Source organism: Schistocerca nitens, chromosome 3 (assembly GCF_023898315.1).
Source record: "Schistocerca nitens isolate TAMUIC-IGC-003100 chromosome 3, iqSchNite1.1, whole genome shotgun sequence".
NCBI lineage: Eukaryota > Metazoa > Arthropoda > Insecta > Orthoptera > Acrididae > Schistocerca > Schistocerca nitens.
Window position 1 is genome coordinate 169,673,927 of NC_064616.1, and position 20,562 is coordinate 169,694,488.

Here is a 20,562-nt window from a genome sequence, read left to right on the forward strand (position 1 = left end):
ATATTTCATTTTTCTTGTAGTCTGTCCTAGGTAAGCAATGAGTGTTTATATTCATAAGTAACACAAAATACATTTCTTTCATTTGATACAGCGTCTAGTTGAAGAATTTGAGACACAGGAAAGTACACTGAAAGAAATGGAAGAGCAAGTGAGAACTTACCATGAAGCTGGAAAACATGAAGCTGCTGCCAGATTGCAGGAACAGATGCTCCTTCTACAGGTAATGGAACATGTTACTTAAGAGTTTGGAGTACTTGAAAGGTGACTGTTATACACTGTTATACACTGAAGAGCCAAAGAAACTGGTACACCTGCCTAATATTGTGTAGGGTTCCCATGAACATGCAGAAGTGTCACAACACAACGTGGCATGGACTTCACTAATGTCTGAAGTAGTGCTCGAGAGAATTGACACCATGAATCCCACAGGGTTGTCCATAAATCTGTAAGAGTACGAAGGGGGTGGAGATCTCTTCTGAACAGCATGTTGCTACGCATCCCATATATGCTCAATAATGTTCATGGTTGGGGAGTTTGGTGGCCAGTGGAAGTGTTTAAACTCAGAAGAGTGTTCCTGGAGACACTCTGTAGCAATTCGGGATATGTGAGATATCACATTGTCCTGCTGGAATTCCCCAAGTCTGTTGGAATGCACAATGGACATGAATGGATGCAGGTGATCAGACAGAGTGCTTACATATGTGTCACCTGTCAGTCATATCTAGACATATCAGGGGTTTCATATCACTCCAACTGCACATGCCCGACACCATTACAGACCCTCCCCTGCTGACCTGCAGGGTCCATGGATTCATGAGGTTGTCTCCATACCCGTACACATCCATTCAATACAATTTGAAACGAATCTTGTCTGACCAGGCAACATGTTTCCAGTCATCAACAGTCAAATGTCGGTGTTGAGGAACCCAGGTGAGGTGTAAAGCTTTGTGTCATGTAGTCATCAAGGGTACATGAGTGGACTGCTCAAAAAGCCCATATCACTGATGTTTCTTTGGATGGTTTGCGTGCTGACACTTACTAATGGCCCAGCATTGAAATCTGCAGCAATTTGCAGAAGGTTTGCACTTCTGTCACATTGAATGATTCTCTTCAGTCGTCATTGGGCCCGTTGTAGCAGGGTCTTTTTCCGGTCACAGCGATGTCAGAGATTTTTATGTTTTACTGGATTCCTGATATTCACAGTACACTTGTGAAATGGCCGTATGGAAAAATCCTCACTTCATCGCTACCTCGGAGATGCTGCATCCCATCGCTCGTGTGCTGACTGTAACTCCATGTTCAAACCCACTTAAATATTGATAACCTGCTATTGTAGCAGCAGTAACCAATCTAACAAATGCACCAGACACTTGTCATCTCATGTAGGTGTTGCCGACTGCAGTGCCATATACTGCATGTTTACATTTCCCTGTATTTGAACATGCATGCCTATACCAGCTTCTCTGGTGCTTCAGTGTGTAAACTATAACACAGACTTACTTGGTTCTTTCTATGCCTATGTCACAGAAATGGTAGCACAGAGAGAGACAATTTAATTGCAGATGAATGGTATATCCTATGGCAGACACTGGTATATTTAAAATAATTTGTTACAGCAACGATTTGCTGAAGTCCAGAAGAAATTTCAACGATTTCGGTCACCCCCTCATTCACATTTGGAACCACGTTTATCAAGAGCACTTCGAGAACTGCGTGGTGTTGAAGAAGCCACTTGTTTACTTGAACTTGCCTCTGATGATCCTGAGGGTATTGAGGGACAACTAAAACACTGCATGGTTAGTTACACATACATACTGATAGTAGTGATGATGATAATATTAATAACAATAAACTGTCAAATCCAGCAACAAGTTACATTATTTGGAAAATTTTGTGAGCGTACCATAGAAAAGTAAATAGTCATATTAGAACTGTGACATGTAAGGTATGTTAAATTTACCTTAAGTTTAATAACAAAATGTTTATTAGCTATTCTTGTACTACACAACTTGTATTAATGTTGCTTTTTATTAATTGCTCGTTCTCATGAATTAGTCCACCATACAGTTTCAGAGATATTAAAAACTGTACCATTTGCTCCATAATATGCAATAGTTGTTTTCTTTTGATGTACCCTTCTTTCTTCTGTTTTGGCTGGTAGGGTGATGTATACTGTGGGTACATTTTCAGACTTACTTGTTTCTTTAGTGGGGCTGACAGTGCTGGTGATCGGAAGGGGCTGGGAGGGAGGGAAGCAGCATATATGCTATATGCCAATGTGCCATTTTATCCATATTTATGTATGTTTGTTCAATTTTGTAACAGAGGTTTTATCACAAACTGAGTGAAATCAAAGCTGAAGTGGAAAGCATCATAAAAGCTGGTCGTAAACTGGTTGAGGAGAAAGCTGTTTCTGAACCTCAGAAATTTTCTGTGCGATTAGACACCCTTAAGGAGTTATATAATAAGGTAGGTATCTAGTTATTGCCTGTCACTTCTTTCTGTACCAGAAACTTTCAGTACAAATATGAGTAACTGCCTACTGTTCGCCTCGCAGTAATGGCAATGTAGACTATTTAAATAATCATTGCTTGCTTAGAAGTATTGTTTGGACAGCAAAAATATTTAAAGCTTTTTTGCAATCAATTTTCCAGCTTGGACTGCAAATAACAGAGGCCAAAACAGCTTTAGACTCAGCCCTGGAGCTATCAAAAAGTTTACATTCAAATATTCCAGTTTTAAATGAATATATAGATAATTTAGAAAGGAAGTTGGCTGATAATGAGAAACATGGAAATTTTAATAACAAAACTTACATGCAGCTTATAAAGGTATGTTGTCTCTAATAAATAGCTCAATATGTTTCAAAAACATTATTTTTTTCCATTAATGTTTTTGTCCAACATTACAGAGAGCAGTGAATGACGACTTCCCAGTATATATTAAAGTTAAAGACAACATAAAAACCAACTTTAAGGCATTTTCAGCACTGTGTGATCCTGTTTATTTAGAAGTACTGAAAGATCGAATCAATGACACTTTAAGCAAGTGGGATAAACTATATGACCGTGTTACAAATATTGATAAACGTCACCAGGTAAAGTGATATCCAAAGATTTCTGGGGATTTGCAACTATATGGATTGTATTCCAAATTTAATTTTTCTAATTGATTTGATTTCAGGAAATTTCCATAAAGGAATGTGAAACAAAACTTACTGATATCAGTAAGACAGCAGATGAAATCAATAGGTGGTTTTTGGAAACTGAAGAGACACTGAACCTTCATTTCAGTCTACCAGGAGATAAAATGTCAGAGAAGCAAGTTTTAGATTACAAAGTAAGTAATTATTATGATCATGATATTATCTGTTATTCATGTTCTCTGCTATGTTGTAACTTCTTTATATTAATGTATAGTTTTTCTTAGTTGACCTTCTTACTTCTGTGAGCATTTATAGGGGAAGTCTTTAAACTGTACAATATTTTCATTGGTTGTGTTCCACAGTTTTGACACATTGTAAAAATGACATCATATAACACTGTAAGCCACAGTTTAATTTATTCTGTATTGTGAGACCTAACTTCATCAAAGACCATTATCCACGCATCCACTTCTGCATGAATAAACATTATTTAAAATATTGTGTTTCTGATATTGTTTTTATGTATATATGCAGCTGTTTGTGTTACCAAAAATCTATCCTAGATAATGATCTTTGACCAGAATCAAGTGCACAATAAAGAATAAATTAAGCAGCAGCTTAAGGTGCTACTTGATGTCATTTCTACAATATCATCAAATTGTAGTTTCACCATATGATTTGCCTGGATTGAAATAATTTCATGTTTTCTAATTGAAAGCATTTTCACCATACATATTTGCCTAACAGAGTAGGACAGATGATGTAGTTCCTTTTGCTAATCACAGTTGGGTGTGCATTTCCCATCGATTAAAACTGAAATCTCTGCACATTATTGGTAGTATTAGTAAATAATACATTCATAACTGAATGTCATCCACCAACTGGGGATGTGAAGCCAACAGCCTATGTGTTTCTTCAGTACTTCTTTAAACTCAAAAAGCAGTGTAATTTACCTCATGCATTAATCTTTAGGTCGTCTCATAACTGTCCAGGTGAAGTAATTATCTTGCAAGAAGAAGACACGTGCGTACACCATCCAGTAGGATCATTCTTGGCAACACACTGTGTTGTGAAAAATTAAGCTTATGGTTGATGAAGCGTTTACTTTTTTATGACTTTTTATATATTGAGATCTTGTATCACTGGTCCCCTTTTGGAGTTTAGATAATCAGCCGTCAAAGAAACAGGCATAACACTAGATTTGAAGCATCCTTCCCATAGTCAACAGCTTTGCTCAACTTCACTTGAAGCAAGGGGTATAAATGCTTTTGCAAGGGTTTCATTAATTTCTCAACATGTGGGGCTTTATCTCCAGTGGCATGATAAACAGGAACCACAATTTATAAAGTTCTTCACAGTGCAGAATGAGACGAGTCCCATGTTGCTGTTGTTAACTGAGAATGAATTGTGCTATGGCACTTTGGCAGTTTGTAACATCTGTTTATTTCATCCATTGTCTTGTGCAGCTATTTATTTTCACTTCTGGTCCAGGTCTATGAGTTACCAAACTTGTCTGTAATTCCTAACGTAACTCATAGAGCTTCTTCATGTGATTCTCGTAACATCCATATGTCTTCTAAATAGGAATTCTGGAGAAGTATGGTAAACCTTCATCTGACCATCTAGAACTGGGTTCTCAAATGATTTCCCAAAATTGTTTGAGCATCTGCTGGACTAGTTCCTTCAGTAACCCCACAACCATTATCGGTGGTGTTCTGGTAAGACCCTGCACTCACGTTTGGGAGAATGGCATTTCAAATCCCTGACCAGTCAGTCAGATTCAGATTTTCTATGGTTTCCCTAAATTGTTTAGGAAAAATGTTGGGAGTGTTTCTTTGGGCTCCTGCTATTCTTCCTTGACTATTAGTACATTCACATTACCTTTCACAAACATAATGTATTTTCTTTCACCATGCAGTTTCTCAACTGTTCCGTGTAACACCATTTTTGCAATAGTGTAAAAAAATGTGTAAATGAGTTTGGGATTTCAGTATAAAATTCCTTACAAATTAAAACTGTTAGTCAGACAGAGACTTGTCTATGCAACTCCGTCTTTTATGGGTAATGGAGATTTGGAAAGCAGGATAGGGATAGGCAGAACAGAATTGAAACTGTATGGGCAAGTCATAAATCATGCTTGGATAACTTAGCAGATATCGTCATTGCCCATGAAAGGCAAAATTCCAAGTTTGAGCTCTGGTCAGGTACACAGTTTTAATCTTTCAGGAGGTTTCAACACAACAGATACCACTGCAAAATGAGATATATGTTTCAGATTTTAATGTATTTTAATAAACTGTTTCCATTTTAATAGGAACTGCAAAAACTTTTGACTGTGAAGAAGACAAAGATTAATGACCTGCATGAACTTGCAGATAGCTTGGGCACTTTTCCAGGAACTGTAATTGTAAATCTGAAACTTGATCAGCTGGATTCAATGTGGGCAAGAATAATGAGTAAACTTGATGTGAGTAGTATGCATTGTTTGAAATATCTTTTTGTTTACAGTATAAACTGCACTTTATTTATGCTACTATATTATTTTCACTTTCAATTTGTTTCCATTTTCTCTAAGAACTGAGCTGCTTAAACTGTAAAGCCTCAATTCAGCTGCAACCATTTTTATTTACCTCTTCTGGTCTGTTCACACCACTGCACATCAAATGTTATTATAGGCCATCTAATTTATTTCTATTTTTACTTGGTCATATTTGATCTTAAGTTATTTGGTAGAAATACAGGAAGTTCAGTATTTTCTTAGCATGCCTGAAAATTGAGACTGATATGTCAGACAAAGTGATTTTCATTACACACAATACAAGTAGTTTTCACTCAGTCTCTCTTACTGTTTCTTTTCTTCTTTACAGTATTTTCCCACAGGTGATGAACATTCAGTTTATATATTATTCTGCATTTATGTACATTCTTTTTGTATCATCTTCCATTCTACATACATAAATTCTACAAACATAAACAGTGAAACTTGAACAGTGAAACTTCTTAAAGAACAACTTGGTTCAAGGATATACGTGAAGGATATTCTGAAGCCACAAAATTATTTTTTATGATTATTATACATAAACTGCTTATGAAGTCTATTCTTATGTGAGTTTTCATGTACATTATTGTGCAGGTAAATATAATTTTTCTGTGGGGTTTACTCTGTTGTTTTCATTGACCATTGTAGTGTCTCTCATATTTGTTTTCCAGTTTATAAATCTGACAGAAAAAATCTGTGCTGTCAGTGTCATAGTTTGTGTGTCCAGACCCAATGCTGTCATTTTTGTGTATAGTGGGAGAAATTTTTCAGATTTTTTTAAAATTTAAAACTTAAATGGGTCATCCTTGTGACTCAGAGAATCTCTAACATGAAAATCACTTGAGTTGCCCCAATAGTGTTCAAGCTAGATGTGAATTGTGATTTTGTTTCCATTCAATTTAATTTTAATAGCCATTTAAGTTTATTGGTTCCAAATTATTCCCAGAAGACACACACAAATTGTTATAATAGCATGTCTTTGACATTTGGGCAACATGCTGCCACACTTTTCCTTCTGTGTGTATATGACACATTATGTAAATTAATTAGTGGCTATTATGCAGAATAATAATTTTCCTTCTGTCAGATTTGCTACCTGAAAAATTTTTCCATTTTATTTGTAGCATCAGGAAAATAAAAGTTTGGTCCTTGCATTTAATAAAAGATACTTTGATGAATGCTGATGTTCTCAGCTATGTCAGCTACTTAACTACTAATAGCAATAATTGCTTCTAGTACAGATGATGTATCATATGGGACAATGTCATGAAATCAAGCTTTTTCTGGCATATAGACAGTCTGAATAGCTCATGGGATTGTGGCATGGTAAAATGTTTGTCATTATTATCGGTGACATGTTGGTGGTAGATATCTCTAGTTTGTACATGAAACAAGTGTTTACTGTGTGTGTAATTTTACCATTTTTCACAGTCATATATTACCATGCTGTCATAGTTCCAAGCACTGTGAATTTAAATTTCAGAACACAAGAAGGTTGTGCTGTGCTTCATGCTTAGTGAATGATAGAAGTTACTTGTCGAAATATCAGCAATGTTTGACTGTACCTGCACCATTCTCAATAGCTATTCCAACTGGGACCATTTAATTAACATATGAAAACTACATTTTGCATACATGTGAACTATATCTTGCTTATTGCACTTGTTTTGTTGTGTTTTGCCATACGCATTGGTGGAGGTGGATGTTGTGCTTTCTTTTTAAATGTGGTATTAATGGTAGCTGGTAATACTTGGTACTTGTAAAATGCAAACTGTCATGGTTGAACAGTTTTAATAAGTTCAATAAATAGCTTTTGTAAGTTGGAAAATAGGTCTTCTTTTCACTTTAGAAAGGAGAAGTTAAAATACTTCATATGGGACAAATGTAACAGTCATTTATTTTGCTTTGTGTGTTCATTATAATATCATATAAGCAAAGTAAAAGAGGGTTCAAAACAAAAGCTCAAATAAATTTGAAATGGGTGAAATGCATTCATTTACTAAAACAGCTTGTGATGATAAAGCTGACAGTATCTGTTTTTGCTGTTGGCTTTACTGTTGCATTTTTAATAGGTTCAACCTGCTTCTTGTTTTAGGGAGGGTTGGTCACTATACATTGTAATATGGCTGTGTCAATATAAAGTAAAGAACCACAGAGTAAAGGTTATGTTGATTAAATATTGCTACCATATTAACTATCATAAATTTTAATCATACACACTTTCACTGTTTTTGGAAAAGTTCATCTCTTTTATTCTGTTGTGTTTAATTCATCTTGGGATTCGTTATCTGAAATGACAGTAACTTACTCAATTTTTACATCTAATTTGAGTCTTTAGAAAAAAGTAAAATAACTTATGTACATGATAAACAGAGGTTTTCTACATGTAATATTATTAGCCTTTGATATGCTTTACTGCTTGATGTATGTTTTTGTTGTATGATATTTTGACTGTTAATTAGAAATTGTATTCTGTAAATATATCTGTAATACATTAACAAAAATAGCTATTCACTAATCGGATACTAATTTATGTTCTGCAAAAATAATTCTCCTCCTTAGTGCACATAATAACCTGATATTACTACACAAGTTTCTGTCACATACTGATTTATGGCTGTAAAAACTTAACAAGCTCTCAGTCAATAGGCAACCCGAATTATTCATATAACTTGTCTGTTGTAGAAGAAAATTAGCTGGAGCTGCTGATATTATGAACTGTAACAAACTATCATTAAGTGTCAAAGAAAATTAATTGAATATAATTGTTCCTATTTGTGATTGATGCTTGCTGTTTGTGCAGTGTTTGTATTAATATGTCAATGTTCATGGAATGAGAGCATTTATGTTCTTTATTTTGTGATGCAAAAGATTCATGTGAAACTTTTAAATAAAAAAAAAGAAGTTTGCTTAATGTTGGTGAAGTGGTTGCTTGTGGTTTTATTTGCAATATAGATTTGAATATGTAGAAGTGCTGTAAGTCTGTGTTACATTTTATGGGAACTGGTGATTCAGTGGTGCAGGTGTTCTGTTAAATGAACTGTAAAAATGTGAAAACCATTTATTGTCATCAGTTAGCAGTTCATTAAAGTGAATAATATGCCTGGATTTGGTCTCTCTCCCCCTGTCTCCAAAGCTGCTGTAATCTTCATTGCTTGGTTTCTTAACTAGCTGCACGTATAGAAAAAAATAACACATAGTTTTCCTACTGACCGTGTAAAAGTTGAAGAAGAATGTGACTTTTAATGTTGTCTGTTGGCTTCACTTACATGTAAAATGTTCTCATTGCTCCCATGAAGAGCATTGCTGCATTACATGGTAGTTGATGTAATGAATATTTTATGCACTTTCTGCTGTGCTATGCATCACGTTGCACGAACGGTGATGGTTTCTTTTAGAAACTCGGAGCAGAACTTTCAAACTGCATGACATCTGTCACATTTAAACTGCACTACTATTATTAACAGACAAATAATATTTCATAATAAAACTAATATCAGATATTTTTAAGGCTCAGTTACTGCGTTACATCATCAGACACAAGATTCAAATATTTTGCACTTAACACTTCCTTTCAAAACTTTTTTTTTCACAAAGAAAGAGCACATATGTTAATGAGTTACTCCAAAAATCTTAAAAGCCCTTGTTTTTCCAGGGCTGGACACAAAAAGTCAATAATTCGAACAAGAACGAAACAGCCAATCCTGGTGATAATTCGCTAGCTGCAGAACCAACAAGTGGAGACTCTAGGGGGAGAGAGCCACAAGAAATGTATCATAAAATTCATGAGGCTTCTCCTTTGGTTTCTGTAAAGGGAACTGAAGGGCAAGTAGTAGCAGATGAACCTGCAGCATTCCAGGAATTGCTTGTTGAACCTCCCACAACTAATTCAGATGCATCATCATCACCAGTTGTCAGTGACTTTTCTAACAAATTTGAAGGAACACATTTTGATGTGGGCGTTGGTTACCTGAACCCAGCGTTTGAAGACACAGCAACATTAGAAGAGTCAGTGAAGGTTAATAATCATCATTATAATGCAGTTCCAACAAATAACAAAGAGACAGTGTCTGCAATGGATACTGGAGGCCCTGTTATGGAAGAAGATGTGGTAAATGAAACAGCAGTAAAGGGCCTGGTTGTGAATAAAATGGTTATTCCAGATGTTATACAAATGACAGAGCCAAAAATTGCCAGTGGTAGCACCAAAATGTCTACTAGTAAATTAGAGGATAGTATCAGAGACGGTTCGTCAAATGACGACAGTGATACGTTCCGTTTAGCAAAAGACAGTGTTCTATTCTCACAGGTGTCAAACAATACTCTGATTAGTTCCTCTCCAGACACTAATTTCAGTGATATCTCCCAGCATCAGGCAGCAGATCCATGTCAAATGGTTGAAGTAAAAGCAATTGAAATAGTGAAACATGTCATGTATCCAAGTAGGAATGTGGAAACATCAATGCATTATGGGCCCCAGGCTGTTGAAATGGTTGAAATTGTTGAAGACACTGAAGAAGAACCAGAAGAATCTGCTGCAGAAACAGATAATGAAGACAAAGGTCAAACTGAAGATACAACAGTTACTGATACTGGAGTGCAAGAAAATGACAAAGATGGATTATTTGACACTGTGATATCGAATAAAAAACTTGCCAAGCAAGAGACTGTACAGGGCTCACCCAAAGTGCAGAGGAAAGAGACTGATGAAGAAATCATCAGGGTGAGTCCCAAGAACAGCATGAACAGTGTGTCAAATGCATGTACTCAACCCCTAGATCAACTTTTAACCGAAACTGCACATTCCCTGAATATATCACCAACTCCTAAACTTTCTATCCCAGGTTATGAAGTAGAAGTTCATGTGACACCCACCCCACCTCCTACACCATTAGCAGTACCCACTGAAACTCCACCTGAACTTTGCCTCCAAATAACCGATAGAGTTAATAAAACTGAGCGGACGACAGTGACTGCATGGCGTGAACCAGAGTGTGCCGAGTACTTAATAATAGACACTGACAATGAACAGTTTGTGCCTGAACTTACTAACAATAAGGTTCTACCTGCATCACAAAAAGATGGAAAAATATTGGAGAAGAATACATCATCAGCTCTCAAAGAAGTAATACTGAAGAAGGAAATAGAAGTTTCAAAAACTTATAAAATTACTGGGAGCTTCTGTAACCCTGAAATATCATCAGCCATAGATGACATTCCTAAAGAAAATGTAACTTTGCCATTGACCACTTTAGAGGCTGAAGAGTATGACAGTTTTTATGGAAGTGACAAAGAAACTGATGATGTTGTGGAGTTTTCAGATGATGGCGTATCTCCTCTTGAGCTGAATAACAGCTCAAGTTCAGATGATGATGAAAGTGCATCGTTTGGTCACCTTATTTCTCAGCATCTGGACAAGGTGGGTTAAGCATCTCTCTAAAAATAAGGTAAATAATGGGTCTCTGAGTGATAAAATTGATACCGATCTATTTTTGTTTTGATTGTATAAGTAAACTGTTGTATTGCTTTACATGTACATACATACTTAATAAAATTATTTATTATTGTATGTAAAATACATTTTAAAGTTTACAGCTGCATAAACTCATGTGTTGTTTAGTTAATATTATCGTTTCAAATGTTAATGATTGCTACTCAGTTTCTTAAGACTGTTGCTGAAGTGTGTGAGCCAAATATCTAGGATGATATAATATTTTAGCTGTATATTTATAAGTGTGCTTGGCTACTAGAATACTAACATTTTGTTCCACATCTTTTGCCACCCATAGAAGGGTGCCTCACTACTTGTGGGATAAAAAAACCCAAAGATGATGATGTTCTTTTTATTGTCACCAGAGATGACATCTCTTGTTTTTGAACTTTTTTCATCCGGAGATCAGAAACAAAAGTGGCTAAACATTTTCATCACCAACATAAAAATACAAACCACAAGTGTAACAGTATGTTCTACCGACATCAAATCTCACTAACAAGATAAATGCACTAACTCTGGGATTTTCTCTCCTGACCTAAAGTATCTGCACGCACCAAATCTACCATTTAAGAATTTTTTATACTAAACATATGTCTTTTTGCATTGTATCACATCAGTGTGCTCCCTATTGGTAAGTGTAACTTTCTATTCCATATTGCAAACTTTCTTAACTGACATATACCTTCTTTGCTACCTTGAACTGCCTGTGCTGTATTTTACGCTCACTGTCGCTCCCTTGCCTTCACTGACAACAAATTCGTGTACTTCTGTCTAACACACTGAAAACTTGGTTCTTCAATTGTGCTGCAGTCAGAAAATGGATTAGTTCAAAAGCATGGGATGTCAACTTTGTTATAAAATTACTACTGTTGACATTATTATCTTTTGTAAAGTCTTGCTGATACAGCAATATAACTGCACTGAAAATAACATTGTAATTATCAAGGTAGACTTTAACTCAGGTGTTAAAAATTTAAGTGGACAGTGAGTGGATTCCAAGAAAAGCCTTTATGTTTCATTACATGTTACTATCTAGATAAAGGGACAGGACAGAAGCTGCTTGTTGTGTGGTGAGCAGCAATGAAATGCCATGTGAAGCAAAGTAACTTCAGCATTTTTTAAAAGTAATAATTGTTATCCCTTTATATCATCTGGATTAATTATATAATTAAAGTCATGTTTCTAAAGTGTACAAGTACAGTTTTAACTATAGTTATTAATTTGGTAACAACTATTTTCTGCTGTGTAAACTAATTTGTTTAGCTATGTCTATTCTGAAATGCAAGACTTTATTAACTTGGGATTTATAAGTGCCATTTACATGTATAATTGGATTTCAAGATGTGTTGATGGAGTTTTATATGAAATAATGTATTTATATGGTCTTTTCTGTTGCTGTTCATATTTATCATGATTGAGATATTACAAAGTATGTGTTGCCAAGAGAGATAACAATATTCATTTGCTATAGGATCAGATGGAGAAAAACTGTTGCAGATTAATGGAAGTTAATGCAAGTGATAGCACCTGGCAAAGTGTTATTAACTGAGATTGTAGGGGAAGGAAGATAAATGGAATCAGTTAATTTAAGAGCTATGAGAAGTTGAGTGGTGATCATAATTGTGAAAATAAAAAGAAAAGACCTAATATTTTCAAAACATGAATTAAATTCTCTCTTTATTTGAGTCAGAAGTTTATACAGATCAAACCAAATTATCTGTATAAATTGCTTAAAGATAAAAGAAGTGTTCAAACTAAGTTTAAGATAAAGCAACCTATATTATTTAAAACTAATTAATGGGCAGTCACACAAAAAATTTGAGGAGTTTTGCTTAACTATCAAATTTACCTTGTCCACCTTTTTCCCCTCGCATTTTCATTCCTGTGTGCTTAATTTTCTAGTTGACTTGTAATTACACCTAATAATAATAATAATAATTGTTAATTATGTAGAATGAGGTTTCCTATGTCCTTTCTATTATTGGAAAGATGAAATAATCTCAAACTTTTAAGACTAGGGGTTTTTCTGTCCAGGGAAAAACAGGTGAGAGTGTAAAAGAATAGGGATTTTATTTCTCTAGAATTGATCAGACATTAACCCAGGATTGTGGGCAAAAAAGTGATAGAACAGGACAAGATATAAATGAACAGTAGACAACAACCACCATTGATTTTTTTATTGAAATTCTGCCTGACAGAAAAAGTGAAGCACCCAGAAGACATGGTCAGATGTCAATGTAACATATTACATGTACACACCATTGGTGGTGGTGGTTGGGGGGGGGGGTGTAAATATGATTAGAATTAGAACTATCTGTGACAGGTAGAATGGTCAACAGAGTGCATTAGTGTTGTTCATATTTAGTGTTATTATAGTGTCTGGTAGGACATAAAAGGGGCCTGAACAGTGATGGATGTTGAGTGATCACTGCAAAGGACACGGGGTTGCTGTCTACTTGCGTGAGACAGCGTTTTCAGTAACTGACGAAGTTTGAACTTAACCTCATTCTGGGCCTCCATTTGGTTGGCTGACCAAATTGTGCAGTATCCAAATTTTTGGGGCATTCAAATATGGCAGTGGCCTGATATTGGACTGCATTTGGACATGAGAACAGGTGTACTCATTGTCAAGGTTCCAGTCAACCATGCAACATTATGTCATCCCACACCATTTGTCATCAGACACCTGCAGCAGCCAGACTAGGCAATTTCCGTCACATGAATAAGCTGCTGTTAACACAACACAAAAAGCTCCATTTGTATTGTGCTGTGACCAGGAAGCATGGACTGCTGATGAACGGCATTGCATTTTGTTCAGCAATGAATCACGGTTTTTGCACTACCCTGGATGACCGTCATCAGTGAGTATGGCAGCAACCTGGAGAGAGGTTCCATTCTTCCAATGTTTTGGAAAGGCACAGCAATGTTACTTTTGGTTTTGTGGTGTGGGCAGCGATTGGGTATGATTTCTGGTCATGACTGGTAGTGATTGAGGGAATTTGACAGCACAGTGGTATGTCATGATTTTCCTCTGTGCTCATGTGTCACCTCTCATGTGACAGTATTGTGGTGTCAGAGTTCAACAAAACAATGATTGTCCATACCTGTCTTCATGAACTGTCTGCATGATGCTGATGTACTCCTGTGGCCAGCCATATCCCCAGATCTGTCCCTAGTAGAAAATGTGGGACTAGTTCGGATGTCATTTCTGTCCAGTTGCTAGTATACAAGATATCAGGAACTAATTACAACAGTTGTGAGCCACCTTGCCTCTGGAGAGGACACAATGCCTTTATAACCTTCTCAACCAAATTAATGCATGCATCCAGGCCAGAGGGGGTGTACCATCATATTGGTAAGTGTGCCCATACTGCCAAGTCCTTTGTAAATTTGACTTGATGTTGTAACCACTGAAATAACATACCATTACATAACCTCTCAACCCTTGAAATCTCATTTTGTTTCTTCTTCTCATTTGGGTGGTTAACTTTTTATATCAGATAGTGTACATTGTCATTGATCCAATTAGCAGAAGTGAATACAGTAACTGAAAATCCTGGATGAAATGGCATGAAAAGACAACTAAACACATCATAAAACATATATCTCCCCCAGTACTTAAATGTGTCTCTGATGTTCTGTTCTGTATTACTTCTATCTTATATTCTCCCCATCATTTTATTATGTACCTAGTTTACCTCATCTACTCATCAAAGTTCTTTGTAACCTACATGGAGTTAATTATAACATACATGTGCTGTTAATTACGTGAGTGCACATACACATTTTTGTGCTGATGCCTTTTCATGTGGGCTTGGTGATGCATTTTTATCACAGTTTACATGTCTCAATAGTTCACAAAATTTCTATCATGTCTGGGAAAAACGTAAAATATCTTGATGGAACATGCAAATACTTTTGGATTAAAGGAGGCTGTCCACCAAAAAGCAGAAGTGTTGAGATTTCCGCAGCCGGTTTGCAGACTAGGATTGCAGGAGGGTGGGGTGGCAGGTATGTGGGCCGAGTATGTAATGCACAATTGTGGGGGCCAATAGGAAATGGTGCACATAGAAAGTGATGTGAGGACATTGTTTGGAAGGGGTAACAGGAGGAATGGGAAATATTGGGTGGAGGTTGCAGATCAGCAGGTTATCTGAGATTTAGGTCTGGACAATCATGGGAGCAGATGATGTGCTGTTGGTGTATGAGGATATGGCATGGGAAATCTGTTTGTGGACTAGAACTCAGAGCTGCTAGCCACACAACCCCAGTCCACCTCCTTGCCTCCTTCCTGCCTCTCCCTCTACGCACCGTACCTGACACTACCTCCATCACAACCAGTCCACCTGCTTGAATACAGCATTGGTATTGTTAGTGCAGCCAGCCCCATGTTGAGGCATTTTTGAAGGATAACTCTGTAAGCTAGCAAGTTTTCTGTCTTTTGTGTGTGTCTAACATCAACTCAGTGCCTCTGCTTTTCAGTGATTGGTCTCCTTTAATCCAAAAGTATTTATATTCTGCAAGAAATTTCCTACAACATTTAATGGAATATGTGTCAGATGTTAGATTCATTTAATCATTCCACAGACCTTGTAGTATTTATAGTGTATTCTAATAGCACTTACATTGGTGGCCTTTAATGCACTTTTTTGTGTCCATCACACATTTTAAAACTCTGTTCCTGGCAGTCTTGTGTTGCACAAAATGCACTATGCAATATATTTGGGGCAATAACTGTAACTGCATCCCAAATATGACTTATCAGACCCTGTAGATTATTCACTTCACCTACACAAAACTTTAATTTCATGGAGACATGTGCTAAAAATGAGTCTTCTGATGTCTGTAATAAGGTCATTAGAAATGAAGCTCAAGCACAGAGTGGACAAGGCTGGGAAAGGAAATTGGCCAGGGGAACTTTCCCATCTTTTATGTTGAGCAATTTACAGAAACCTTGGAAAATGTAAATCTGGATGGGCGGGGGCGTGAATAAAACCTGCTTACGGGGATGTTATATCCAGAAACATGTGGAAATTGTAACAATCCACTCACATGTTGGGGAAAATGGTATTTCTGTAGTACTCCATGACAGTGTCAAGAGGGAGAGGTTCTATGCATTATTGTAATATTGTGATAACTGCAATGCCATCCTTCACATTTGAAATTGTAATGAGTGCAATTACATGTAACAGTAATTTGTGCTGCAGAATGTCATTTCTTTAAAACAGAGGGCTGATTGCTGTTGTACCTAAGCTGTTATTTACTTTTGAGGTTCCCACTCCTCAACCACATGTTGCTGTTCATCTGCATGTTTGTGATAATTATATGTGGAGTGTTACTTTGTTGTTGGACATGATGTGTTGCATCAACTGGTCATCACTGGCACCTTTCAGGAGCTGTAGATACAGTGACTTGTGAACAGCATTGTGTTTACCTTCTTACTTAAATAGGATTTATAGATGTCAGTCTATTAATGTTAAAAACAGAACTTCCCATACTGGTATGGATTATGTTGCACTTAAATATGATGCGATTGTTCAACACTTGTAATGTAATTCAGTCACCTCTTGAGTCAACTGTGCAGTGTCAGCAGACATGGATGATCTCATGATGTCTTACATCATGGAAACTTTGTATTTGATTAAATATAATCATATTTGATTATATTCATTCATGATCAGCTGGAAAGTGATGTGTTTTGTGGTGGGTTTTGTAACCGTTAGGCACCAAAGACTTGTTCCTAGGTCAGCTCACATGAGCATAAACTCTTAGTGGTTATTGTTTTCTTTGTCATCAATATAGGGACTCATATCTCGTGCAACAAGGGAACAAAGTATTAACTATTTTCAATAATGTAGACATACTACAAGCACAGTGTATACCATCATTTTATAAAAATCCCTGTATTACTGGCAGTGAAAGTATAGTATGTGTAAATATAATGATCACTATTTATCTCTGTATCTGTGTTTAGTAATTCACTGCTAATATTTTTAACTAAGATTGTTTTCTGTAACTAAATAGTGTAAATTACTGTAAAGAAGTGAGATTTTTATATAATTTTCATTTCTAGAAACTGGTTTTCTTGTAGTGTTTGGATTCTGTCATTTCAGAGACTGAGAATGTTTCAACTCCAATCTGGGCTGTAGTTATTTCTCTTACATACTTCAAAGAAATGTATTTTCTCAGGGAAGTATGATTGTCAGTTCATCTGAAATCTGTTGTAGTCCTAATTATGTCTCTTTTATATAAATGAACATTGCACTTGTAAGAACTATCTTTAACACTATATCTACAATACTTTCAGGCCATTCTTTCTTCGCGAAAGGAAGCCAGTGTCCGAAAGGCTGAGAAGCTTCCTCCCAGCTCCACAACTGCAGTTACAGTGAAATCTGAACGTAGCTTTCCATCACAGCTGAAACACTCAGGAACACCACCAGTTGCACAAGCATTACTCAGCCAATCACTTGTTACTGAGATTGCTGAATTTGAGGATGAAGCACAGCATATGCTCTGCAGAATGGATGCTATGCTGGAAACTGTGCGAGCTGTTACAAATGAAAAAGATCCCATAAAAAGGCTCGAGGTGAGATAATATGTCTCCCTCTCAAATCCATAGTATTACTTCTTTCATTTGTAAGATGTTAAACTGTTTGAAATTGATCTTCAGTGGGATATTAGTGAAACATTATTGTGTGCTGTCATAGCATCAACTATGAACCAAAATTTTATTTCACAGTGAAAACTAATAAGAACAGATTTTTTTCAAAATGCTCATTTATAACACTGTTTCATTGTATACCTCTAGAAGAATTTATGTATTGCTTCATGTGAACAGTCAAGAAACTGACAGAGAGGTAGGATTGAGTTGCCTTAAATGTGGTCGTTCTCTCTCTCTCTCTCTCTCTCTCTCTCTTTCTCTGTCTGTCTCTGTGTGTGTGTGTGTGTGTGTGTGTGTGTGTGTGTGTGTGTGTGTGTGTGTGTGTAACTGGTTGAATGTGTTGTTGCATCAGCAATATTTTTTTCTTATCTCTTGATTACCTGATGTAGATGTATCATAGCATCAACTTAGTAGTCACTGCTATTATGACATCAGAAGGAAATTTCAGGTACTTGAGCGAGAATTCAGTTTGCTTGCTCCTGATGCTGCTACATTGATAAGCAGAGGAGATGGACTTGTACTTACAGTCCACTCCAGTGATCCTTCAAGAGCTGAACAGCTTAAAGAATCTTCCCAAGACAAACTTCGTGATAAGTGGCATCAAGTGAAGTCAGAAACTGAGGTACATAGTTTCTTTTGAAATTATTTTGTTTATCATAACCTGTACATAATACTTTAATTTAGAAGATTCCCTTAAATGCCTTTTACTTTATAGTTCTCTAGATGGGAAACTGTTAAAAATATAGGCATCCACAATTTATCATCTTGCAGAATACCTATAAGAATTAAATGTAGTGTATAAAGTTATCTGAAAGTTATTTACAAGTTACTGGAAACACTAACAATGCATAAAAATTATACGTTTGTAATTATAATCTCACCAGTCATTTAGAAATAAAAATAAAGTTTTGATCACTTTGAAGATGTTTTCATTGTCACATCAATACACATTCAAGAGTTAAATTTTACAACATGTGTCAAAATTCAAAACAGCCTTCACCCAAATACTAATGTTGGTGTAACCTAGAAGTGTTGTCTGGTTTACTACTTAGTATGTTACACTTTCAACATATGCATGATTTCTGGATTAATCTCTTGACTCATTTAATTAATCATTTCATCAAACACTTTCATTTCTTTATTTGTGAAGGTCCAGTTTGAACACACAGTTTGTACCAAACAAAAAAAATTCTTACAAAGAAGGCCCAAGGTAGCACCACTACAATTCCACACCACATGTGTCATTGTCTATCTAGATTTTAGTTAATAGTCCCATCTTGTAAATTATCTTAATCTTACATTTATGTTTAATAGTTTTGTCAAGCTGAAAGGTTTCAATTCATAAGTGTGAAGTAACTTTCAAACTTTTTATTCTGACTCTTACATGATTATGTGTTGTATACTTTGACAGGTTAAGAGCTTACAAATTATTATACTTTACACATTTTATGTTGATTTTAAGTATGGTTTTTATTTCCACATATTGTATGTCAGTTCATGTTTTATTAGCAGATGCTTATTTATGACACTAATTACTCATGTACCCTAGCATTAATGCCCTTTACAGGCCATAGTTAAGTATATAAAAACATACATAGGCCCTCAGTTGCACTTACTATGTACCTAGATATACAGAATGATCAGAAGCAGTATGAAGAGCTTGTGAGGGTGTTGTGGTGTAGGTTTTGCTGAGAAATAATTGTTAAGAAAAAAATTCAGTACATTGTGCCATTTTTGAGTTAATAAGCTTTGAAGTTAGCCAATCAGGCCATAGCGCATGCAAATTCCAGTGGCCTGCCAGATGTGGTTAGTGTCAGTTTTTCTTATAGTGTGGATGATAACACATGAGGCTGCTCAACCTTCAGCTCAAGTTCAAAGCTTACTACCATCTCATGTCCAATTTTTGTATCACTCTCTTGCTTAGTTTTGGGAAACCAAAACAACACATTTGGAGGCACCATCTCTGGTGGACCACTTGAATCTGATGATGCAATGTATTGAATTTTTTTCTTAACAATTATTTCTCAGCACAACCTACACTACAACAGCCTTACAAACTTTACAGACTGTTTCTGACCACCCAGTATAGATATTGATAGTGATAATTACATCAGAATACATTTATGGTGCATATGGCTGTTATGCATGGCTGTTAACCATATTAATATTTCTTATTTTCTTATGTATCACTAGGCCTGTTACAGATTTTACTTCAGCTAATTGAACTTAGGTTGCTACACCACTCTTTGTAACAGATCCAAAGATGGCAATGGCTGAAAGTGGTAATTGTGAATTATACAATTTATGTGATTAAGGTGGACCTAATAAAATGCTATAATACAATCACAAACTTATTTATAGACATTTCTCTCAATTGATAAAATTGTCGTTTCTTGATGTAATACTCTATAACTGAAAGAGCTCTTCACCATACATGAATCAAAATTTTTATTGTACAAAATTTTACAGTTCCAGAAATCTCAAGCCCAACAAGCGGAACAGAAATTTAAAGCCTTTAGCAAATTAGTAGATGAGCTGGAGGTTTGGTTAAGAGATGCCAGACGAAAAATTGACCTGGCAAATAATGATGAAGGACAGTTGCAGGTAGGTGGATCTATATTTTAAATTGGGCTTTACTAATTGTATATTTTGTGTAATAATGGAACAATAGGTAATGTTAAAAATATTTGTTTTTGCTATATCCTCAACATTCTTTTGATATA

At 35.9% G+C, this 20,562-nt stretch overlaps 1 protein-coding gene across 1 annotated transcript in view; it reads left to right on the top strand.

Moving 5' to 3' along the window:
- The window catches only part of LOC126248110 (dystrophin, isoforms A/C/F/G/H-like), a 1,130,095-nt gene that overhangs the window by 94,691 nt on the left and 1,014,842 nt on the right, over positions 1–20,562 (top strand). Inside the window, exons 24-34 of the mRNA XM_049948788.1 lie at positions 92–220; positions 1,617–1,796; positions 2,326–2,469; positions 2,655–2,831; positions 2,912–3,097; positions 3,184–3,339; positions 5,460–5,612; positions 9,340–11,103; positions 17,486–17,764; positions 18,288–18,461; positions 20,309–20,443. Coding sequence (XP_049804745.1) covers positions 92–220; positions 1,617–1,796; positions 2,326–2,469; positions 2,655–2,831; positions 2,912–3,097; positions 3,184–3,339; positions 5,460–5,612; positions 9,340–11,103; positions 17,486–17,764; positions 18,288–18,461; positions 20,309–20,443 — 3,477 coding nt within the window. The remainder of the gene's footprint in view (positions 1–91; positions 221–1,616; positions 1,797–2,325; positions 2,470–2,654; positions 2,832–2,911; positions 3,098–3,183; positions 3,340–5,459; positions 5,613–9,339; positions 11,104–17,485; positions 17,765–18,287; positions 18,462–20,308; positions 20,444–20,562) is intronic.